General features: G+C 36.9%; 1 protein-coding gene across 1 annotated transcript in view; it reads right to left on the reverse strand.

Annotated features, from left to right (window-relative positions):
* Positions 1-2505: 2505 nt before the first annotated feature.
* enpp2 (ectonucleotide pyrophosphatase/phosphodiesterase 2) overlaps positions 2506-24282 on the reverse strand; it is a 147933-nt gene continuing 126156 nt past the window's right edge. Inside the window, exons 23-25 of the mRNA XM_039737597.1 lie at positions 21298-21430; positions 20452-20605; positions 2506-3811 (exon numbers count right to left, since the gene is read on the reverse strand). Of these exons, the coding sequence (XP_039593531.1) occupies positions 3641-3811; positions 20452-20605; positions 21298-21430 (458 nt within the window). The 3' untranslated portion in view covers positions 2506-3640. The remainder of the gene's footprint in view (positions 3812-20451; positions 20606-21297; positions 21431-24282) is intronic.

Consider the following 24282-nt stretch of genomic DNA (forward strand, 5'->3'; position numbering starts at 1 on the left):
TTTATAAAGCACAATTAACTCGACTAATTTCAAATGCAAAATACTTTTAACAACAACTTGCATATGCATATTAAAGTATTTCAGTTAGCTTACTGAACAGTTTTGTGCCCAACAACCACCAAACAAACCCTCCAATCCCAGGGTTGCTGTAATATTTGGGAAAACCAATATGCTTTGAAGTGCTATGTTGCAAGATGACACTCCAAAAGTACTAAGATTTATATAAACAAATATTTAAAATAAACATCAAATCATGGTTTGGCTTTTGTGCACAATCAGCACTGCTATAGCTCAGGCTGGGCCTTAACTGCACGATACATACGAGTCCATTCCACAGCTGTTAACCTGGAGAACAGGACTCCATTATACTGAAAAAAATGTACAGATTAGTCTTTCAAATTGCAAAGGATAGACTGAAAAAATAAACTTCTAAATTGGTTTATTTATTTAGACGTTTAAAATTAAATATGCATTATTTATGAATCTAACATCCACAAAAATCAGACCTTATCTGAATATGCAACACAACTTCTGGCCTAGGCTTTGATCTTGCGTATGGATTGCTGCAACTCACTACTTGCAGGAGGACCATGTGTGCCATCAAACCAGTGCTGATGGTCCAAAATGTAGTAGCCGACCATGAATTGAACCAGCCAAAGTGGGCATGTCAATCCTATCTTCAGGTTGCTATACTGGCTCTCTATGGCAGCACAAATTAAGCTTACATCTTTGTTGTTTGCTTACAGAGTAATCAGGGGGTCAGCATCTGGGTATATGGAGACACTGGTGAGGTGCTATTCTCCTCCTTCTTGCGGACTCAAATCTGCCACTTAACAGCATCCGGTGGTGCCACCTCTGCATGGTATCAAGTCTCATTCAAGACTTTTTCACATGTAGCTCATCGTTGGTGGAACAAGCTGCCCACTTCCATCTGAACTGTTGACTCCTTCAATGTGTTTAAAAAGCCTTTGAAAACCAAATCATTCTGTGAATATCTATCAAATTGTTAATGAGTACTTTTTGCCCTCTGGATATCGGTCATACTGTTATTTGATCATTTTTTGTCATGCTAGCTTTATAACTCTTCACTTGTGGTGATCAACTATTATAACCTGTTCTACTAGACTTGTTCATAACAGTCCCTAGATCGATGTTACTTGATTATGTTGACCTCCTTTGTAAGTCTCTTTGGATAAACACATCTGCTAAGAAATCTACTGTATATAGTCACGCCTGGGTTACACAGTTGCACAGATTCATTCAGGGTTTTCAAGAAACAAACTTTATTTGTAAACAGCATAATAAAGCATAAATAATAAAGCAGAGGATGTCTGGGGGAGAAATGAGACAAGGCAATAAGACAAAAGGTCAGCTGCTATACAGAATTTTAAATGTCTGAAGTGCTGAGTAAAAAGGAGATCTAGCAGTATGGTAGCAGCAGAGCTAATCAAGCAAAGAGGAGGTAAAAAACTATTTGTTTCTCATTATATCACTGTTTAAGAGGGAGTTTCGGAAGAGCAACCGCATCTTCCAGGGGCGTGTTCAGCCCCCCTCTTCACAATATATTATTAAATTCTAAGCCTAAAAGTGCAACGATTTTATTTGACTTTTTTATGTCAGTTTTTGTCATGCTTTAAATCAGACTTCTTTTAAAACCTATATATATGCATTTGGTATCATTCTTTTCAGAATTTATCAAACTTTAATTTGATGATGTTAGATTTTTCAGATTCTTATTCCATTTTAAAATTATAAACTGAAAAATATCAAGAACTTGCGTCCCGCGAGACGAGACTTAACCAAGAGTGGCAAGAGATTTAATCATCCCTGGGGCCGGTAATTAAAGTGCTGCGGAAGATGCAGATTATGTAGCACAACAGCAGCAGCAATCCAGCAGCTGATCGAGCAAAGAGGAGGAAAAAAAAATAAGTTTCCCATTGCATCACCATTTAAGAGGGGGTTTCAGAGGAGTGACTGTCTCCTTGGGGTGCATTCAGTCCCCCTCTTTACAACGCGGCGGCAGACTGGCTGCAACTGGGGGTTGGGTGCCGAAGGGGGCTAGTGTAAATAAATATAAGCTGTATAACTAGCTTAACTTTGAGCCCAAATGAATGGAAATATTAGCATGATCAATTTGCACAGATATTTGCCTAGTATTATTGTATTATAGTATAATGCAGGCTACTGTAGGCAACATACAATTAAACAACAACATGCCACGTCTGCATTAGGGGATGTTTTAGTGAGGTAAAAGAAATAGAGCGACTCCACTTTGCATCATTTGTTCTTTAGCTGCTTGGACATGAGTAACATCTGCACCGTGTTCTTTCAGGTCAGATATTCCTCCATGGGTGACCAAAAGAGTGTAATGGCAAGCATATTCATCGCCAGAGACAGGGCTGACCCACTAATATTCTCCCAATCAGACCTATAGCTCGACAATCTCTTATGTTTAATGGATGGCCTTGCATTAGCAGGCAGAACCTGTGTAGTATTTTCTTCTGAATTTTTTTTTTTTTTTAATCAATTGCCAATGTGCAAATGCACCATAATGGCAAGGAAGACTCCGACATGCAATCTCAGTCAGTGCACTGTGCTTGTCAATCTGCACTAGTAGCATGATACAAAAATGAAGCTCATTCACTATGCTTATAGAAATAATCAAAATCTGTATTAATATAGTGGGTCACACATATTAAGCTGCCAAACTTCTATGTTCTATTTACTGAGCAGAGTTGTAATAATAGGGTAAGACGTTGTTCAATCTACAGGAATGTCAGAGCACAGGGCCAAATACTCTGTTCCACAGGATTAACCACCGAAGAAGGTTTGAACATATGGTGAGGCATCTTCCTGTGCAGGAGTCAGGGTCTCTGTGGAAGAATCTGTGGCAGATACAGAACATGGAAGGCTTAGCTTTGCTGCTTCACCTTAAGAGTTCAACAGGAACTGAAGATTGTCTCTGGAATCCAAGGATCTGCCTTGTGCTCAGCTTGCTACCACAACAAACCAGACCAGGGCAGTAGAAAAGAAATGAGATGAAAGAAATGAGACTTTTAAAGCACCACTTTTTTGTAGTTTCATTTCTGCCTGTGTACAGAACACAAAACTTACATGAAACAAATATGTAATGGGCGAAATAAGGAAGTGTAAAATTACATTTTAAAGTGCCTCAAATATTAACAGGCAGATTTAGAGAACTCTAGGAAATCCATAATAAATGTTAAATAAAAACACTATTTAAAAGATATTTTTGTACAGAAATCAACATTTTGTTCATTAAAATACTGTTTAATACAATCAGAGATTTACCTGGTTTATATGGCATTAGGCAAGTTAATAATACTAATGAAATATTTATGAGCTCATTGTTTAATACAGTACAGGACTCGGGGTTATTTGTCCGCAGCACCATCTGATTATGAGCTTTCAAAGCCACAGTATTTCGTATATTGCTTAAAATAAAAACTGCCTAAAGACTAATAAAATAATAAATTTGATACATGCTTATCTGACAACACACCAGTAAACTATTACATGTGATTAAAACAAAGAATTTCTTTAGGACTAGAAATAATAAATACAACACAGTATAAAAATATAAACCTGTGAGTTAGATGGTTGGAACTGAATTTGCCATTTAAATTTCACTCTCATAAGTATGCAAGTAAGTCTTTAAAGAAAGAATCTCTGTGTAACTTCTGCTAGTTTTGCGATAGAAGTCCAATCCCGTAAGGATTTCAATATCTCTCACTCTTGCCGTATGCATCTTGATTAGGTCTTCAACCCATTTGGATTCTTCTTCAGAACTCTGAAACAATCAAGGAAGGGAGGGAGGGAATTTACTTTCAAGGCATTTTTAAACTTTGCATCCCTTTTACCAAACTACCAACAAGCAAACTAGCTTCCAAAACGTACAAGACATTTGTCTGTTAAGGAAATTAATTTACTTTGCTAAAGCATTACATACAAATCCAAAATGTCAGCAAGAAAATGTGGAAAATTATATATACAGTATTTTAAAACATGGCTACCAAATTGCTTGAATTCCTCCACTGCCATTATAAATCTATTATTTAGATAAAAATAGCATTAGCAAAACATAATTGTAGCATTGATCACAGTGAATGGAGTGCAGGGCTGTTCTGTAACCAGTCCCAACATTAATTATTAAGTGCTGCTGCTTCTTGTGCTATCGTTAAATATTGTGCCATATCATCAAATACTGTTCATTACAAATTTCCAGATTTAAATTCAGAATTTGACAGATGGACAAAACGTTTGGTAACTGGCATAGTTATTTGCAGAACACCTGATTTAAGTTCACAAAATGAAAGTATTTAAATCTATAATACAGAGGACTGATGAAAGCATTACGGCTAGGTATCTTGTTATTCTCTCTACTATACATTAGCAGCACGATGCACAAGTCCTAAAACCTCATCCTGTATGTGGATTGAGGACAGCTGAGGTTTAAAGGCCAGCACATGCTTCCCAAGTTGTCACTTAGCTTGGTTGTGCCAGGAAATCTCCCTGTACGTCATGCAAAAAAAGCACTTGTGTAATAAATACCTATTATGAACAGTACTTTATACAGTATATCCCAGGAACATTCTAAAAATTGTCTTTTAGAGATTGATAAGTACTGCAAATAAATAAGAAACAAAATATTAAGAACTCTGCACTCTGTCAAATAAGGACATCAAATAGCACACATTCTCACAGTAAAGGTCGATATTCATTCAAGTGACCAATTACATTATCTTTGGTTTGATTATAGTAAATTGTGTTTATAGAGCCAGTTATATTTTATTCTGAATATGCTTCAACATCACTCAAGAACTAAATTACCCTTATACATTACAAACTTTCATGGCATTAGGAAAATATCTGCTGCACAAAGATTTGTAAATGACCTCTGCACACGTACTGGCTGATAGTTTAGCTGGTGAAAAGTTAGCACCACCAGATTCCAAAATAGTGTAAAATTGTATTTGAAGCCATAACCAAAGAGTGATCATGGTGTGGCCATTGGAAGTGTTGGTCATCACCAAGAAAACAAAAGAAAACCAATCAGTTATGCGGTGAACACACTTGAACTTTCTCCAGTCAAACATTTTCCCCATAAAGAGTTATTTTAAAATTGTATACAGCCCAGTAATTTAATTCCATTGATCTAATGATTAATACAATGCAGGACTATTGTCACAGAAATAGACCATCTCTTGTTTAAGGTAAAGCACATAATGAAACCTTTTTAAACATTTAAAGATATATAGTGACTAAATACATTTCTACGTTTTCAAACAATAAATCTTACTGAACGCCACATTAGTATTTGTACATAACTGAAACGTTAGTGTACGGTTGCCATTAGATATAAGCACACGGTTTTAACAGTTTACAAAAGAGCATTGATTTGCGTGCGTATGCAAGTACCACCTTCACTGCTGGTACCAGAACCAATTGATTTCATTGGTCATTTGAACCATCAAGTCCGCTTTTCCTTCATGGACCGAAAGTGAATACCAAAGCTTCATCATTTGCCAAAGGTTTTTCCTGTGGATTTCATTGGCCATAATCAACCATCAGTCACAGATGCCTCCCAATCAGCTTTCAACAAAGTTCAAGGAAAAAGCACTTAAAACATGTCACTTTGAAAGATATAGCTAAATAGTTTGAAAATTTGAGCCATGGAGGATTTGTCAAGATTGAACAGACACTCCAGATATTCATATGCATAGCATGCAATTAATGCTACCAACCAAACTGACATTATACATTTAGTTTTAGTTAGGTTATTAGTAGTGATGTTTCAATGTGGGTGGTGTGGTGTTACAGAATTCGTTCCAGTCACAGTACAGTGACAAATCTTTGTTAAATGCTCCATCAATATCAAATGTTAATATAATATACTTGAGATGCTACAACATTTTTAACAGGAGATATTAATATCACCAGGCTGTATGCCGTCCCAGTCAGGCTGGGACACATTCTAAGGCTAAAGACCCCTGGGCTTGACAATACCATAGGACACTCCTCCACCAACCCCAGCTGCTAGCCAGAACCAACTTGGTGACATAATAAGTGCATTATTCACCCAAATGCAGATGCTTGTTTGTATATACAGGACATCAGACAAAAGGTTATACCTTGATTATACTAGCTGAGTAGTCAACATATCTTACAAAACGATGACTGCATTGAGATTAGCATGCTTTTTGTTAAGAGATTACAATAGACAAGGAACACTTTGTATTCAGTAATAAAAAAAACCATAACAGCTCTTCCTTCCCAACAATTGCACACAAAAACATCCAAAGTAACTAACTGGGTCCAACTGTCGCTGTCCTTGGTAAAACTGAACGAGTTATGCTTCACTGGATTTTGCTGACACAACATTGAGCGCTCTGGTACTGATGCTGGAAACATCCAGCACTACTCCAGTGCTGTGTGCCTAAAAAGTTTTGGATGGTGTGGAAATCAAGAATAAGGAATAGAATTAGTTTTGTATTTGTAAACAGTGTTTCATTCAACCTTTTACCTTTTTGGAATGCAATCTATGGGGGAATTTGACATTTACACTTGTGTGTATGGGAGGGATGGGGGGGCTAGGTTAGACAAACCATGCAAATACTTCTACATATTTACATCATATCCCAAATCACATATGAATTGATTGTAATATAGATTTACAATATAACCTAAATCTCTATTAAAATGACATACTTTTTATAATTTTAAACAGGTTTCATTAATGATATTAAAATGTCAGAAAGCTCTTCTTTGTCTAGTTAATGTACTTGTGGCAAAATAAACACTTTCTCATTTTAAACAAGTTACAAAACTTGTCCTGTCCAGGCACTGTTTCGAAGTTGTTCCTGATTTAGGCCATTAGTAAACCACCCTGGGGTCCGTGGCAATATGAGAGGCGGGGAATCATACGACTTTAATGTTTAAAATGTTGTAAAGGATAAAGTATTTTTCTAGTCCACCTTGTACTTTAATGTCATCATTGTCACTTTGTTAAGTGAGCTAGCCAATTAGGCCTATTAAACAAGTTTTTCAAATGCTACTGCAGACTTACACACATTCCATTGTGGCATTAAAGCAGTTCACAGCAAGCTAGGCCTACATAATGACAGACTTTTTTTTTTTTTTTAAAAAAAGGAAACAATTCTAAAGAAAACCCATCATGTAGTTCTGCATTAAATTCATCAAATGAGTCATATTCTAAAGCAAAATCTAACTTTAGAAAGTATGAAGCTTCATACACTTAGTTCAGATTTGTGCAGACTAAGAAAAAAGATGGACTTGATTACTCCAAAATTTGCTCTGTCAGGAAATTCTGTTAAATGAACGTCTAAAGCCACCTAAATTGAAAAGATAACCAGAACAAAAGCATCCAGCTGATGTTGGGAAACATGTTGGCTTTTTCCAAAGGAAAGCAGCTCTGCTTGTGAAACACTTTCACACAGCAAGTGGCAGTTTCAGAGAAGGCAATGAAGGTGTCTTTTTTGCACATAAAGCTTACACAGAAGATCTAATATTACTGGTGACCAAAGGAATAGTTCAAGGATTGCTTGGTGAGGAAGATACTCGCAAAAACTGACAATGTCCCTTTGTTAGACAACACTGTGTATAGACAGATACCTGACATGGCTGATGATGTAAGAAATTACTGGAACAGGTTATTAAATAAAAACAGTGCTTGGTTTTTGTTGCAGTTGGACGAAAGCACAGATATAGCTAACTCAGCACAGCTTATTGTCTATGTCAGATTTATTGGAGATGTAAAGTTTGAGGAATTATTTTTCTGCAAAAAAAATTCAGGAGAAGTCAACAGGTCAGGACATTTTTCAGATTTTGGACACATTTACGTAGGCAAATTTAATTGACTGGACTTACTGTGTGGGTGTCTGTATGGACAGTGCTGCTGCCATAACAGGTAAGTGTAGTGGAGTCATCGTGTTACTAAAAATCAGAATAAACACTGCCAGCTTTACAGTGCAGCACTTATTGCTAAAAGATTGGAGGATGAACTGAAATTAGTGCTTCAAGACATTGTCAAAGTTGGAAATAACATCAAAGCACATCCCTTTAAACACAAGATGTTTGTCAAACAGTTTTTGACATGGCTGCCAGCCGTTGTACAATGAGTGTTTGATCGCCATGAAGAGCTGTGTGACTTTCTCTTGTCTAAGAACTCCATGTTTGCTAGATGTTTTGACAACCAGTTGTGGATTCTGTAGCTTGCATATTGCGCCAATATATTTCAACTTTTTAAAACCTTGAATCAGAGCATACAGGGCCTCGATTACAGCATATTTAATTTGCAAGATAAAGTTTGCGCATTTATACAAAAAAATTGGACTTTGGAGGAAAAAGCTAAACAAAAATAATGTAATGTTTCACCTCCTTTACTGCAAGCTAGGAATGTCCAATGCGCCTGCGGATAGTTCTACTTATATTATTGTCACATGTGACACACCTGAAGGAATACTTTAGCGACTATTTCCTAGACCTGAACAATCGTCATTTAAACTAAAACAGAAAAACCATTTGAGTCCAGAAATGAAGAGGATTGTCTTGATTTGATTCACAAGAGGAATTAATTAAAATAGCCAATGATGAAATTTTGAAAATGCAATTCTCTGCAATTCCCCTATCAGAATTTTGGCACAATACCATTTGTAACAAGATACCTGTGTGAGGCAGGGTATTCTGCACTGAAGGTACTGAAAACCAAAATGGAGCACGTCTGATTATGTAAAATGATTTCAGATTGTCCCCAAGACAGCTGCAAACCTGAGTGGGCAAACTATGGAAGAACATCGAAGCCCAAAACATCTCACTAGGCATAGGATGACTAATTTATTTATTATGAGCAGTCTATTTTTCCAAAGTAAAAGTGCCTTGTCTTATATAGCTTTGTTACTTACACTTAACAGTTTAGTAAAAACATGTAGGATATGTTATTTTTTGGATGGTAATAGGTAGGGAGTCCTCAGCCCAAGGCAAGTCTTAGGAGTCTTGGCAAGAAAAAGGTTTGGAACCCCCTGCTTTAGGCTACAGCGTCCATGTTCTGGATGAGTAGGTTTAGAAAATGGATGGACTTAAAAAAAAAAAAAAAAAAATTAAAACTGCTCCAACTTTACTGTTTTATATATTAAATATTTTGTCACAAGGTGTATGCATGTGTGGTGACGCAAAGATTTGCTAAGAATGCAGCAAAACTGTCTGTAAAGGCAACACATTCAAGCATAAGAATCAGGCACACAACTTTGCCATTATTTAAATAGCTCCTTGAGGATCTGTTTGTCCAACAGGAGCAGCTACATGACTAGTAAAAAGAGAAAAATACTGTATAGAAGATACACAAGTTGAAGTCACTTCAAGCTAAATTTGAAACCAACTCATCCTGATTTTATGATGTGCTTAGGTGAATTAACTTATTGCACTGCTTGATCACATACATATTTACATAAGATGTAAAAAAAAAAAACACTCTTTATTGGAGATTTATTTTAGAAACAATGGACATCTAGAAGCCGCGAAAGTCTAGAATCCCTGAGGCCTAAGAAAAAAGTCATTTTGAAGAGGGCCCTCTTGGCCTAATAGGGCCATTCAGAGATCCATCTATGCACTCAGTGTTTACTGTATTTTAACAAGAATAATGTACAAAATCCGTTCTGTATTGGGATAAACTCAGGCAATGGATCTATGTCCAAATAGCTTTTGCTCATCTAACATTGCCACACTTAATATACTGTATGGTTCGCTGATGGTAAAGCACTAGAACTAACTGATTCATTGCAGACTACAATCTTGATATGTTAAGCAAAAATAAATAAGTTGAGGAATTTGCATGTCTAAATGAGGAGACTCTTCAGAACTTTGACTTTCATGCACTTATTATTTAGTGTTAAATGATAGTTATTAATTTGTACCCTGTGTTATTAATTCCATCTTTGCTTTTATTCCTATTGCATACCTCTGAATATTTGTGAAGCGCTTTGCATATGGGAACGGATCTATATAAATAAAATTGATTACACAGTGCAATGAGCTCAGGTTTGATTACTAGCTTGATCAGTGTCAGTATGGAGTTTGCATGTCCTCCACATTTGAACATGGATTAAGTGTACATTGTTTTACCAATAGTTATTAGAAGTGCATCATTAAGCTCTCGCAATTGTCAAAATCTATTTATTCCTACATGTGCTATTAAATGACATCTGCCCTGTTTAGGCTCTCAGGGAACTCCCCAAGATTTGCATGTTGCTTATTAAGTGAATGATCTGAGATGTCGCTATAATAGATTTTCAGTATTTAATGCAGATGGTATGCTTGTAGAGACGCAGTATATACATGGGAGAACATTCATCTCCATTTCTGTCATTTTATTAACAAAGCCACTATCAACTATTGGAAACGGGTAGACGATACATAGGCAGCATCAGAAAATAACAAAAACATAAGAGTATATATATATCCTGTGATCTTAGTGCTTGCTAAGAGAATCTAAATAATAAAAATGAAAATTTTTTTAAATAAGTAATGAATAGCTTAAACTTATTGTAGAGCAAAGTAACAAATGATATCAGGGCACACCTATTACTAGATTCTGCATTTTTCACCTATACTGGGAACCTTGACGTGTCACTTTATCAAAAGGTAATGAAGCTCTGTCACAGACAATAAATAGTAAGAGGATAGGTACAACAGAAATTATATACAATTTGACAACTATAAAGAAAACTGGTTTTTAGACTTGCAAAAGAGTCTGTTTGGATATTTTTGGCAAGAAAAACAAAACTAATAAAATGTGGCAAAAACTATGCTAACTGCTGAAACACTAAAGCTAAATAAAATTTTTCATTTTTTTTTCTCCTGTGCTGTATTGACATCATGCACCAGAAGGTGTGAACAATAATTATTCAGTGTGAGGAGGAGCACGCAGGTGGCCAGCTGGTTGTGCTATAACACGCTTGACCTGGCAGCGATCAACGCACATGTACTGTGCAAGGCATGTACGGGGTCCACTGAGAAAAGAAGAGTGTTCATGGCTTACCTTGCAGAGGAACTTTGTTGTTGCTTCCTACAAGAAAAGGAGATGGAAAAAGAAAAGGAAGATGCAACATTGACAAGCTTCTATTCTAAGACAGCCGTTTCCCCCAGGAAAGCAAACTCAGTGTCATGTGTTCCTTCAATGCAATAGGAACCACAGCATAGAGAGAAGTGTGTACATTGCAACAGGTATACGTCGCAAATATAGGAAGGACAGTCCTTGGTTGTGTGTAAACTGTTAACTTTTGAATTTGACGATTGCATATAGCGCAGAACTGATCTCTCTGTACTATTCTTTCCTCTGCATGTCCTGGAGTACAAAAGAAACACCACCATGCACCAAAATGTGGAGACTGGGCAAGATCGAAACAAAAAAAAAACCACACAGTCCCCGATTACAACCGCAAGATGGTATGCGAATGAATATGAATAATGTTGCATCAGTGCCACAATGTTTTCTGAAATATACTATACAGGTCATCCATCCAAGCATTAACCAACCCGCTATATCCTAACTACAGGGTCACAGGGGTCTGCTGAAGCCAATCCCAGCCAACACAGGGCACAAGGCAGGAAACAAACCCCGGGCAGGGTGCCAGCCCACCGCAGACTATACAGGTCATAAAATGAATAATTCCAAATATCATATATACCCATGTCTCTGTTTTTTGTCAGTGTGGCTTTGACATCATGGACCATAAGGTGCATACTAATTCGGCGTGAGCAGGAACACTCAATAAAACTGAATAAAAAAAATTCAAGTAACAATGAGATACGAAGGCAGATTCACCAGCGTGTGTGTGTGTCAGCATTTATCCCTCCAGATCAGAGAATTTCCAGTTCCATTGTCTCAAAAAACCATTCACATCCACAGTTATTCCCAGTTTTAGATAAAAAGTAACAGCGTCAGATCTGGGGCATGGGTGTGTGTGTTATCGTGACCAAGTTTTATATATTAAAAAAAAAAAAAAGCAAGTACTATAAACAGACACCAGATGTTAGACGGAAACCAAATGTATGTGTTTATTGTATAATATTAACAATAAGAGCAGCTCACTACTCAAAAAGGTATACAGTAATCCCTCGCTATATCGCGCTTCGACTTTCGCGGCTTCACTCTATCGCGGATTTTAAATGTAAGCACATCTAAATATATATCACGGATTTTTCGCTGGTTCGCGGCTTTCTGTGGACAATGGGTCTTTTACTTTATGCTACACGCTTCCTCAGTTTGTTTGCCCAATTGATTTCATACAAGGGACGCTATTGGCGGATGGCTTAGAAGCTACCCAATCAGAGCATGTATTACATATTAACTAAAACTCCTCAATGATATAAGATATGCTTCCCGCGCGGTGCTTGATTGTTTGCTTCTCTCTATTTCTCTCACTCTCTCTGCCTGACGGAGGGGGTGTGAGCAGAGGGGCTGCTTGCACAAAGGCTGTTAGCCTAGAAGATATGGACGCTCCTCTACAAAATGCCGCTTTATCGCGGTGCTTCTGCATACTTAAAAGAACATATTGATTTTTTGATTGTTTGCTTTTCTTGGCGAGCGCTCTCCCTGACATTCTCTGCTCCTGACGGCGCTCCTTTGAAGAGAAGATATGTTTGCATTCTTTTAATGTCATGGAGCACAGTTTAAACTTTTGACTAAAGGGTGTTATTTCATGTCTAGAGGGCTCTAATAATGTTAACAGTGTGGGAGAGTTTATAAGGGCTTAAAATATATAAAAATAACCATACAAAGATATGGTTTCTACTTCACGGATTTTCACCTATCGCGGGGGGAGGGTCTGGAACGCAAACCCCGCGATTGAGGAGGGATTACTGTTATATATTTATTTATATATATATATATATATATATATATATATATATATATATATATATATATATATATATATATATACACATATACACACACATAATTCATTCCGGAAACGTGCTCGCAATCCAAAGCACTCGAAGAACGTCCAAAAGCAATCGCAGTCTCCCAGCACTGTAGCAGTTCGCTGTATAAGCGCATCCAAAAAGATCGCAGACATGCTATAAACGCCTGTCGTCAATGGGTCATACAAAGAACATTATAAAGATCCCGGTACAATAAATAACAGCGCTGTAGCTGTTTCAAGCTGAATAAAGCTGGTGTTAAAGTACTGAGACTCAGCTTCGTGTTTTGGGGAGCAAGATGGGGACTCGCACTTCACAGCGCACACACACAGTCACAATGCTGTAATAAACAGATGTTGACTATGAGTGAGGCACACAGACTCAGACGGAGAATAGGAGACGATTGCCAGAGAGAGAGAGAGAGATGCGCTGGGCGAGCGAGTGAGATAAGGAGAGAGAGAGAGATGCGCTAGGCGAGCGAGCGAGATAAGGAGAGAGAGAGAGAGACGCGCTGGGCGAGCGAGCGAGATAAGGAGAGAGAGAGAAGAACCATCAGCTTAGTTGTGATCACATGACGCTCAGCAGACAAAGTGTATCCATACTACTCGTACTGCAAGACATTGCTCGTTTATCAAGTCAAAATTTATTAAAATTTTTTGCTTGTCTTGCAAAACACTCGTAAACCAAGTTACTCGTAAACCGAGGTTCCACTGTGTGTGTGTGTGTATATATATATATATATATATATATATATATATATATATATATATATATATATACACACACACACACATACACATACACACACACACACACGAGACAGTGAGGACTGAACCAGGGGGACCCTTGATTACAAGTAAGCAATTCTTAACACTGCCTCATGGAAATTGTTGCTTTATCCTTGAAACTTTTGTGAAAGTGTTTATTTGATCTTTGGACATCAGGCTTTACACATTATATAGTTTGTGTCTACATTTTGTCATTTACTACTAAAATATGAAAAACGTTTCTATTTTAACAATGTGTTTACACAGATTATTGTAGAAACTGAACATACATGAAATGCATGTGTTCCAAATAACGATCTATTAATTCCCTATACAACTCTAGGTACCTGACTCCCAGATAATCAAGGATTGAACTGGGAGAACTTTGTGCCTGTTCTATGGTGGTGGGGGGATGGAATAGTTTGCAGTTTGCTGCTTGTCTTGATGGGCACATTTACAAGGCAAAAGACGCTGACGGAGAGGTGTGAAGGAATTTAAGGTGGGCAGGAGTTTTTTCGTAGGCTTTGGTAATTCAAGTGTTAAAAATCTAAACTAAAATTAGAAAATGGAAAAACAAAATCAAAAACAAAATTAAAACTAAAGATTTTAAAACTAGGAAAAAACTGAACTTAAGTGTTAGGTTTATTAAAAATCAGTGACAAACAGAAATTAATGTAAAGCTTTTTGATATACAAGATAAATTATTATTCAGTTAAATTTGGACAGAAAAGATTTAAAAACATACCTTTCAAAATTCTTGGTTGACCCGTTTGCAGAGCCTTTGTTTCTTAATTAGCAAATTGTGCCACAATCCCTTATCTTACCAACACCAGAAAATGTTACAATCTATGACAGGGTCAGTCAGAACCAGGTGTTTGACTATTCCGTCTATTAACACAAACTCAACTTCTCATTACCACACACCCTCCCTGTAACAATACATGCAAGGTAAGAATAAACTATTAATGGGAGGTCACTCCATCACAGGAAGCATTAATGCACATCCTCATATCAGTTTAATTTATTGTCCTTAAACCTCCTAACAAAGCTTTAAATGAAACGTAATGTCATGGTTTGCCATGCCTGTGCACAAAGCATGACACGGGGAAAACAGAGGAACTTTGCACATTCTGTTTTCTATCAGGTGAAGACTAGAAGGCTGCAGAAAAGCCCATAAATTCCAACTAAGTTAGATACAAACACCCACTGATGTTATCTATTTAGGTGACTCAAAGCCTAAATTAAAGAATGGACAAAATCCTAGGGTATCATTTCACTTCTGGCCTCAGTATAAGCAGGAACTTGACAACACTACATACTGGTGTTACAAATGTAAAAGTGGAAAAAACTCCAATTTTAATATTTGGTTATTTTGTTGCAATTTAAAAAAAAAAAAAAAACTCACAGAACCGGAATTCTAACTCTTTCCTTGCATGTGGTGCTGTTAGCTTCTTAAACTGAGCCAGGTCTCAATAATTAACTCTAAACATCAAACTTGAATATGTGTAAAGGCCGTTCCAATGATACTCTACACAACTCTGCATAAAATATATATGCCTTTCTTAGGCAGAATAAATACAACAAGGTGTAGTAAGGGTATTAGAGATATACATGGGTCAAAAGAGAACACTACTTCAGCCTGAAAATAAAATGAGGTGGAAACAGAACTGGGCTGATTATAAGATGTTGACATGAAACCTGTTAGATCACGCAGGTGATTCCTAGGTTGGACAGTGCATACAGAAAGAATGTAAAATAAAGTATAAAAAGATTGAGTACACAAATAAAGTAACTGTGTGGAATGTGTGTGTAATTATTTTCTTGTAAAAGGAACAAAAAGGTTCTGCTTTGGAATCCCAGCTTATCCAGGGAATGTTTCTTCCTTGTGCTTGATCTTATGGAGACAGGATAGCATTCTGACGGTCTAGTTTAGGGTTACAAGGTCTGGAGACTACATAAGATAAGACAACAAACGCTGGCATATAGATGTGCAGTCCAGGTGGAGTGTTTCTTAAAACAAGCTATTACTGCAGTGTGTTCCCAAACACAACTTGACATTTCAACCATTGCCAAAATTTCTGTAACTTGAATTAAACCTAAATTGGCCAAAAATAATTGTGAGGGCTGCAATGCACTGGCATCCCACAAAATGTCCTGATCTTACATGTGTTTCCGCTGATTGAATAAAACATCTAGAACTAATTTTTGCAGTTCTTTAATTTGCTTATTTAAATCACAACTAAATTTATCTTTTGACATTTTATAGAAAAATAAGTGACACTGAGCTTAACCAAGTATGGTAGTAGCAGCAATGAGCACACCTAACGCTTTTCTGACCTGCTTACTACATTGGCAAAAGCATAAAAAGGAAAGTATTTGGTGTGGTATAGCAGGTCCGTGCCTCAGAAAAAGTGGCCGGTTTTAATAAAAAAAATAATTAATTGGCCAGCTCATTATCCGTGGTATGCATGCTCATGCAACTGTGGGGAGTTAGTGGAGGAATTGGGGCGAGACTTGCATGCATGTGAAGGTGCAGTCTCTCTCAATTGCTTCACTGGCTTTCTGCAGTGCGTAATTGAAAGATGCATACACAGAGGCTTATTAGAACGAGCTGGCATTAGAAAGGGAAGGAAAAATTAAAAGGCCTCGGGAGCTGATGACCACTTTAGCCGAGTCACCTGGGAGCTGGAGAGACAAAAACACTACTCAGTTGTAGCGGACTCAGAGAGTGGCAGGGTGGCTGCAGGGGAGTGAGGCGGAGTGAGGCATTCTGCATGTGGTGCCATGGCCTGGCAGTGGGAATCAGAGTCTTGACGCCCTGCCTGGAGCCCAAACCTAGCAGCAGCACTGAAGGTGGGCTAAACTACAGATTAGGTGCCTCCTTGGTTGCAAGAGCCTGTGTTGGGTTAAGTCAAGGAGATGTCAGTTTTTAAGGACTGCATCTGGGCTCAAGGTTTTTAAGGACAGATTCCTGACATGCTTTAATTTTGTTTTAATTGATTTGATCATTTTAATCTCCATAGCTCACTTTTTATAGGATTATTTATGAATTTTGCACTGCACCATTTTTGGGAATATGTTCAACTGTTTCTCATAAAAGCACTGGGCACTTTGCACCTTCCCCTTGCTTTGTGTCAGTGTGATCATTAGCTGGCTCATCCCTTGGAAATTTTGTCAGCAGTGGTGGGTTGAAGAGGCTCCCCAAATGGAAGAGGAAGCATTGAGCTGACCCGCACCGTAACGTACTGGATAGGTCGGGGGAGCAGGGAGCTGGATTTTGATGCCAAGAATGCTGCTCTATTGACTACTGGAGAGTAAAGATTACCCTTTTAAAAATAAATTAAACTTGTTTTTATTCAAACACAACACAAGCTCCTTTGTATAGAAATGGCTCCATAAGTCTTCGTTGTCAAAGCAGAAATGCCACTTGATAGTCTGATAGCAGTCATGGGACATGGTATCTTTGATTGGTGGTACAACAAAAAGTTCTGAGCAGGTATCAACCACATCACCAACCGTGGTCATCGCTGCTCTTGTGAAAAGAATGGAGATGAATGCCTTCAACTGAGAGAGGGAGAGACAAGTTTGTTGTACAATGTCAATGTCACTGACAGAATAAAACACTGAATAGTAAATAAATAAAAAAAGTGATGACTTTTACAAGCAGCCAAAATTCACACTGGGTGTTGCAGACTCAAATCAAATGCATGTTTTAATTATATTATAGCAATAATAATAGCAGCTCACTACTTAAAACGCAGAGCACCCAAGACTCAAACCCGGAACCTTTTGGTTATAAGGCAGCAGTTCTAACCTCTGCACCATCTAAGAATGCAAATCAACTTTCTGTCGATTGACATTTGAGCTTAGGTTTTTAACTTATTAAGAGCAACATGTAAACTGATTGATTATTTTTTTACCTTTGGTTATATTCTTGCATAAAAGCACACGTTTATTTGATATTTGTACTAAAGTCTTCACACATTATACGTTTCACATTATTAGTAGAACATGGAAAAAGTTTCTGCTCTAGTTATGTGTTCACCACTTCTTGCCTCGCATTTTCTTACATCCTATACTTACACAGATCGTTGTAGGCACGGAACATATGAAATATATGTATTCCAAATAACGATATATTATTTACCCAATACAACTCCAGGCACCTCACATCATGATAAAGAGACTTGAGTTGGGAGAAGAATGCTACTGGCTTAATTCTTGCCCGTTCAGAGGTGGTGGGGGGGATGGTATAGCAGGCTGCTTGAACTTATTGACACATCTACAAAAGATGCTGAATAGAGACATGTGAGTGGATTTAAGGTGGGCCGCATTTACGAGTTTTTTCGTAAACTCTGGTAATTCTAGTGTTAAACACATTGCTGTTTGGCATCATTACTAAATAAGCAAATGCAGGGTCTCAGGTGTCATGACTGGTGAATCATTTCAGGATACACGGGCTACTTACAATACTATTTACTTGCATCATTTTCAGCAAAGTTCTCTTCTCACCCTGAACTCCAGAGGTTTTTGTTTATTTAATCACGCTGATTCTTGGTCAGCTGGTCTGGGCACATCCACGGATAACAAGTTTTGTTTTTTTTTACATAAATTGCGCTTTGGTATTTACACAATCACATTCTTCAGCTACTAACAGCGGCACATATGGCATTAAAATTCTTTTGGAATTTTCCTATATGCGTGCAGACTCCTTTAACATTTACACTAAATTATTTAACTAATAATACTGGTCATTTTTTTGCTAATGACTAGCGAGACATCCAACAACATGCACCTTTTATGTCACACAAAAAAAAAAAAAACAAGCAAACAATGGGACGCCGAATCCTGGTGTGTCTCAAACATTGTGTCACCCTCTAACAAAGTAATCATCTGACAAAATACAGCAATATAGTAAGTAAGCCCATAGCCTCGTAACTAACTGCTGCCAGGAACATATATTGGCTATAAACTGCCTAAACTGAAACAGCAACACCTCTAGTTTAGAATCAAAGGGCTCTGAGGTGAGAAAGGGCAAGCCACAATCACACAAAGAGTAGGCAGATTACAGACACTACATGATATAAAATGCATGTTGCACATCCAGTAGCAGTGCTGCCAGGTGTTTGCTGATCAATGTGAGGCCAGCAACCAATTGAAAAACATATTTCCACATACATACCTGTTCTTTCCGCAACAGGATTCTGCGCTTCTTTAAAACAGGAGCAACATACTGCTGGCTTCTTTTCTACAAAGTGGAAGGAGCACACTTAGGCTTTCTTGGAGAGTTTCAAATTTAGTGTGGTCGTCCTCAAAGGTGAATGAAAACGAAGATGAAACGTAATGTCTTGTGAATGATGCAGGTTTCTGTTAGCATTAAGGGAGGAAACATACCTGCTTGTTGGCATGTGCTGCATAGCCTTAATAGGGAAGAGCTTCAACTGAAAGTGCAAATGCATGGCTTAAAGTGGAAAAGGACAAACAAATTGTGATTGCATTCACTACACTCTTGGCACGCAGACTTTTTCTGATAAATTGGAAGAACCCAAACTCTCCTCTTAAGTCAGTGGAAAACCGATGTGTTATATTATTTGAAATTGGAAAAAATCAAATACTCAGAGGATCTGTACAGACTTTTTTCAAAACATGGCAGGATCTAATCAGTATTAAATCTTACACCGTTTGGCTTGCTCTCTCTCAGGGGTGGGGATCGATCTGTTCTTAACATAATTCTTTTTTTTGTAAAAACTTGATTGCTATGTATGGATTGGAATAAAATTAATAAAATAAAAAAAAAAAAGAAAGTGCAAATGCATGACTAAAACAGGTGGTCCTAATTTTAATATGGGCAATTACCTTCAAGCCTCATCACTAAACTAGAAAGTACAGTTTGCACGTGTGCACACATGCACCCAAGGGTTTAGAGATCACTGCCATGCCAGTTGGTCCAGGCACCTCAACCAGAAATAGTGTTTCAGCACCCAGCACAACGATAGCTTCACAAACAACAAATTGTAGTAGGTTCCATCCATCCATTTTCTAACCCGCTGAATCTGAATACAGGGTCACGGGGGTCTGCTGGAGCCAATCCCAGCCAACACAGGGCACAAGGCAGGAACCAAACCTGGGCAGGGTGCCAACCCACCGCAGGACACACACACACACAAAAACACACCCACACACCAAGCACACACTAGTGCCAATTTAGAATCGCCAATCCACCTAACCTGCACGTCTTTGGATTGTGGGAGGAAACCGGAGCGCCCGGAGGAAACCCACGCAGACACGGGGAGAACATGCAAACTCCACGCAGGGAGGACCGGGAAGCGAACCGGGTCTCCTAACTGCGAGGCAGCAGCGCTACCACTGCGCCACCGTGCCGCCCTAGTAGTTTCCAAGAAAAGTAATTATATTGAGCATATGATAGAAATTTTGATAAAAATACCTAAGAATGCACCTTTGAGGGTTGTAATAAACATTTTAAAAAATGTTACTAAAATTTTGTACTACATCTGGTTGGACTGTGCTCCACTTGCCCTTGAGGCAGAACCACCACTAGTTAATAAATGCCATAAAAGAGATAAATCACTTGTAATATAAAGAAAGTGTAAGTCCTTTTACCTGGGAGGAAGAAAAGCTTACATTAATCAAAACCACCTCTAATAACATGGTATATGGTATACAAGTACCATCAGAATTTTTACTTTCATATAAGGCAACTTACATTGCACATTTCTTCATTATCAGATTTATGAGGAAGAATGAAGGAAAACACACTAAGCTGCCCATCACATTTATCAACAGTCTGAGTAAAGTCCAGACAACTGGTTAAAATGCAGTAGTAATGCGTTGGAACAGGAATTGTGCCACTAACAAACCTACAAAGAAAAAGAAAAACACGAAGAAATGCAAATGAATAATATAAAAGATAATGCATCTCAACTACCTATTAGGATTGAGAGATGGGACTCAAGCCAAAAATTCAGAAAAACAGAAAATATTTCAGTCCTTTAGCTAGAATTTTTTCTCTCAATTGTAGATGTACATACAGTATTTGATCAAAATATATTAATTGCCAAATTTTGCAATTCAGCTGTTAATATAATGTCCATTCCAGGCTCTTGTTTTAGAAAAGCCATATAATTTCCATAAGCTGTAAATGTGGTTCTAGCTTCTTTTTTTTCAGTTATAAAACAGTGTGCTTATTGACCATGCTGTTTGTAGTTAAAATGGTTTCATGTGACTTTTAGAAACACGTTCCTATTGTGGTTTTCAGAAAACTATATGCCACAACATAAATAAAATCTGAGAATATACTTCTACATTCTGGTGAAGAACCAGATAATTCCTCACATTTTAATGTACATTAAAATAATTAAAATTTTAATATAGATAATAACATACAAATACAAATATATACAAATGGAAAAGAACAAACTAAATTCAATGTCAATTACAACTTTGTATTTACAAATCATATTCCAATTAGTATTAGACACTATTGGCATCTCTGTATTTATTGATACATTTATGTCCATTAATTTAGGCAGTTTATTAAATGACCACTAACTGTTTAATTTTGTCTGAAGTGTCATGGAGGCCATCAAAATCGTAATCAAAGACTGGTCCACTTATCACATTGATTCCATTGCGCTCTGTTGCATATCTCTTCAGAAGAGTCCTTTGGAAGAAACTCCACACTTCTGCAGTACAATGAAGTAGAAAGAAAAAAACAAAGTAATTCAGCAAAATGCACTTCAAGGTAATTCTGTAATAATTTAAACTAGCCAACCCGCGGTGTACCATACACCGCATAATCAGGCTGTTTTTTTTAATGATTTTTAAGCACAGGGAGAAAATTAACATTTGAAAAATCGGTAATGTAATAAACCAGCAAGAAAAGCAACATTGTAACAATGCACGGAACGAACCAACACACAATCGTCCGTGACTGAAAACTCGCTCATTTGCCCAAGTCCAACTCGTCACTTGAGTAATTGTCGTCTTTGGATAGTCCAGATGCACCTGTGACTCACATAGCCTTTCCGTGTTCCTGCAGGAGCATCTAAGAAGACGCATGTTTGTCGCAGATGCAAAATGCTATATGTAGCGTGTAAAACAGTTTGCTATGGTGCACGTGGTCGTGTGTCATAACCGAAAACTCGGTTTTTAAAGACTGCTTACTTCATTGTGTTTTAACCTCAGTTGTAAAGAAGGTTTACACGCTGCATATGGCGATTCACCTCTGGCATGGCTCCTTCCTGCGTGTGCCATAGGTGTCTTACTTTTCAGCGGCTTAGTGAATCCACGTCCCTTCCGGCGTGCTTTCCATGGGTGTCTTGCCTTAGTGAATTATATATATATAGACTAGCAGAATACCCGCGCTTTGCAGCGGAGAAGTAGTGTTAAAGAAGTTATGAAAAAGAAAAGGAAAAATTTTAAAAATAACGTAACATGATTGTTAATGTAATTGTTTTGTTATTGATATGAGTGTTGTTCTCATATCTCTATCTCTCTCTATATTAATATATTTTATATATATATATATATATATATATATATATATAAATATATAATATATATAATATATAATATATATATATAATATATATATATATATATATATAATATATAATATATAATATATATAATATATAATATATATATATATATATATATATATATATATATATATATATATATATACATATACACACACACACACACACACATATACATGTGTACATACTGTATATACACGCACACATATACTATGGGGTGCCAAACAGGCAAATACATTGATTTTGTGAATATATAAAGTCGGCGTCATAATATATAAAGTCAAAACTTGAATATATAAAGTCATTCCCGAATATATAAAGTCAAAACTTGAATATATAAAGTCAGCGTCGGTATACATTAAGTCAAAACTTTTTTCTGAATATATAAAGTCAGCGTTGGAATATATAAAGTGAAAACTTGAATATATAAAGTCAGACTTTATATATTCCAACGCTGACTTTATATATTTAAGTTTTGACTTTATATATTCCGACACTGAATTTATATAATCAAGGTTTGACTTTATATATTCGGGAATGACTTTATATATAAAACTTTTGACTTTATATAGTTAAATTTTTCTTTACCATAGAAATTTAAAGACTAAATTCAACTTCCATTCCTAACAAAGATATTTCTGGCGACTAAATTGAACCTACTTATATCCAAATTCGAGCTATTGAGCCGTCGCCTGCCTGCCTGAATAAGTCACCCTCGCTTCGCTCTTACTTTTTTACTGTTCATTTAATCATGGCTAGTGGCGGAAAAATTATAAAATGGAAGGAGGATTACACTGAGTATGGCTTTATCAAAACAATTATTGATGGCGAATCGATTATTCATAAAGCTTCAATTGGTGATCTGTTTTTCTGCGTTAACCTCATATTTTTTCATACTTCTTCTCAAACCAAGGGGGTGCGAGGTTAAAATGAATCGGGAAGCGCTGATCAATGTAATCGGTGTACCAGGGAATCATGCATTGACAGAAGCTCCGCTTTGCTTGTATTGCAAAGTGTGATTAAATGCGTGATTTTTTTTAACGCGTTATGGAGCACATGCATCGAAGCTTCTCAGCTGTGCTTGTGCTAAGAAAAGGAAACATTTTAAAAATTAATTGTCAAAAGCCAGCATGACCCAGGAGTGCATTTATAATATATAATGTAGTATCGACACCATGAATAATGAGTAATGAAATAATATGAAAATGTTAAAATTGATACCCTACTTCAGGAAATATAGCAGTAGATCTTTTATTTAAAAAAATAAATAAAAAGGCACATCATCATATTATTTACTCTCCTTAGGTATTTGTCTTGATCTTTCCATCTTGGTGCTCATTTACAACATTATCCTTGACTAGCTGTGTTACCAGGCTTTGCCGGAGAAATTTCCTAAGACAATGGGTTTCAGTTATAGTGTTGTAGGGGAATCACATGTGCTAGAAGTACTATGTTAAAGTATTTTATTTTTTTTGTATATATTTGTAGTTTTCTATTTTTTTTTTAAAACCAGGAACTAATACTAGCTCACTGGAGCTCCTTATGCTTGAATATGCTACATTCAATTGTCCATGAGAAAAAAATTCCTTCACTAGGAAAAGCAGGGCTTCTGTTGATAATCAAAGAGAAACAATTTTACATAAAACCATATTCTTTTGAATTGAAACAGGTAATAAGTCGAATAATGAGAATTTTGAATATTTATGTTCATTTGCCGTGCATCCTATGGCTTGCTAGGACAGGTTATCCGCTTCCCTGCAACACTGCCAAGGATAAACCAGGTTTATAAAATGGATGGGTGGATTATATGTTAATGATTGTTTACATCATTCTCTTAAGTATTACTTTTAGCTTTTTTTTTTTTTAAAATAAGTTATGTTCAAGAGTAATTTTTTTCTGCCATAGCCAGACAAAGTTGTAACAGTGTATCATGTTTAATTACAAAAAGCATTGATGTTTGCACATTTCACTTTTAGACAGCCCATACAATGAAT

Source organism: Polypterus senegalus, chromosome 15, assembly GCF_016835505.1.
Source record: "Polypterus senegalus isolate Bchr_013 chromosome 15, ASM1683550v1, whole genome shotgun sequence".
Classification (NCBI taxonomy): Eukaryota; Metazoa; Chordata; class Cladistia; order Polypteriformes; family Polypteridae; genus Polypterus; species Polypterus senegalus.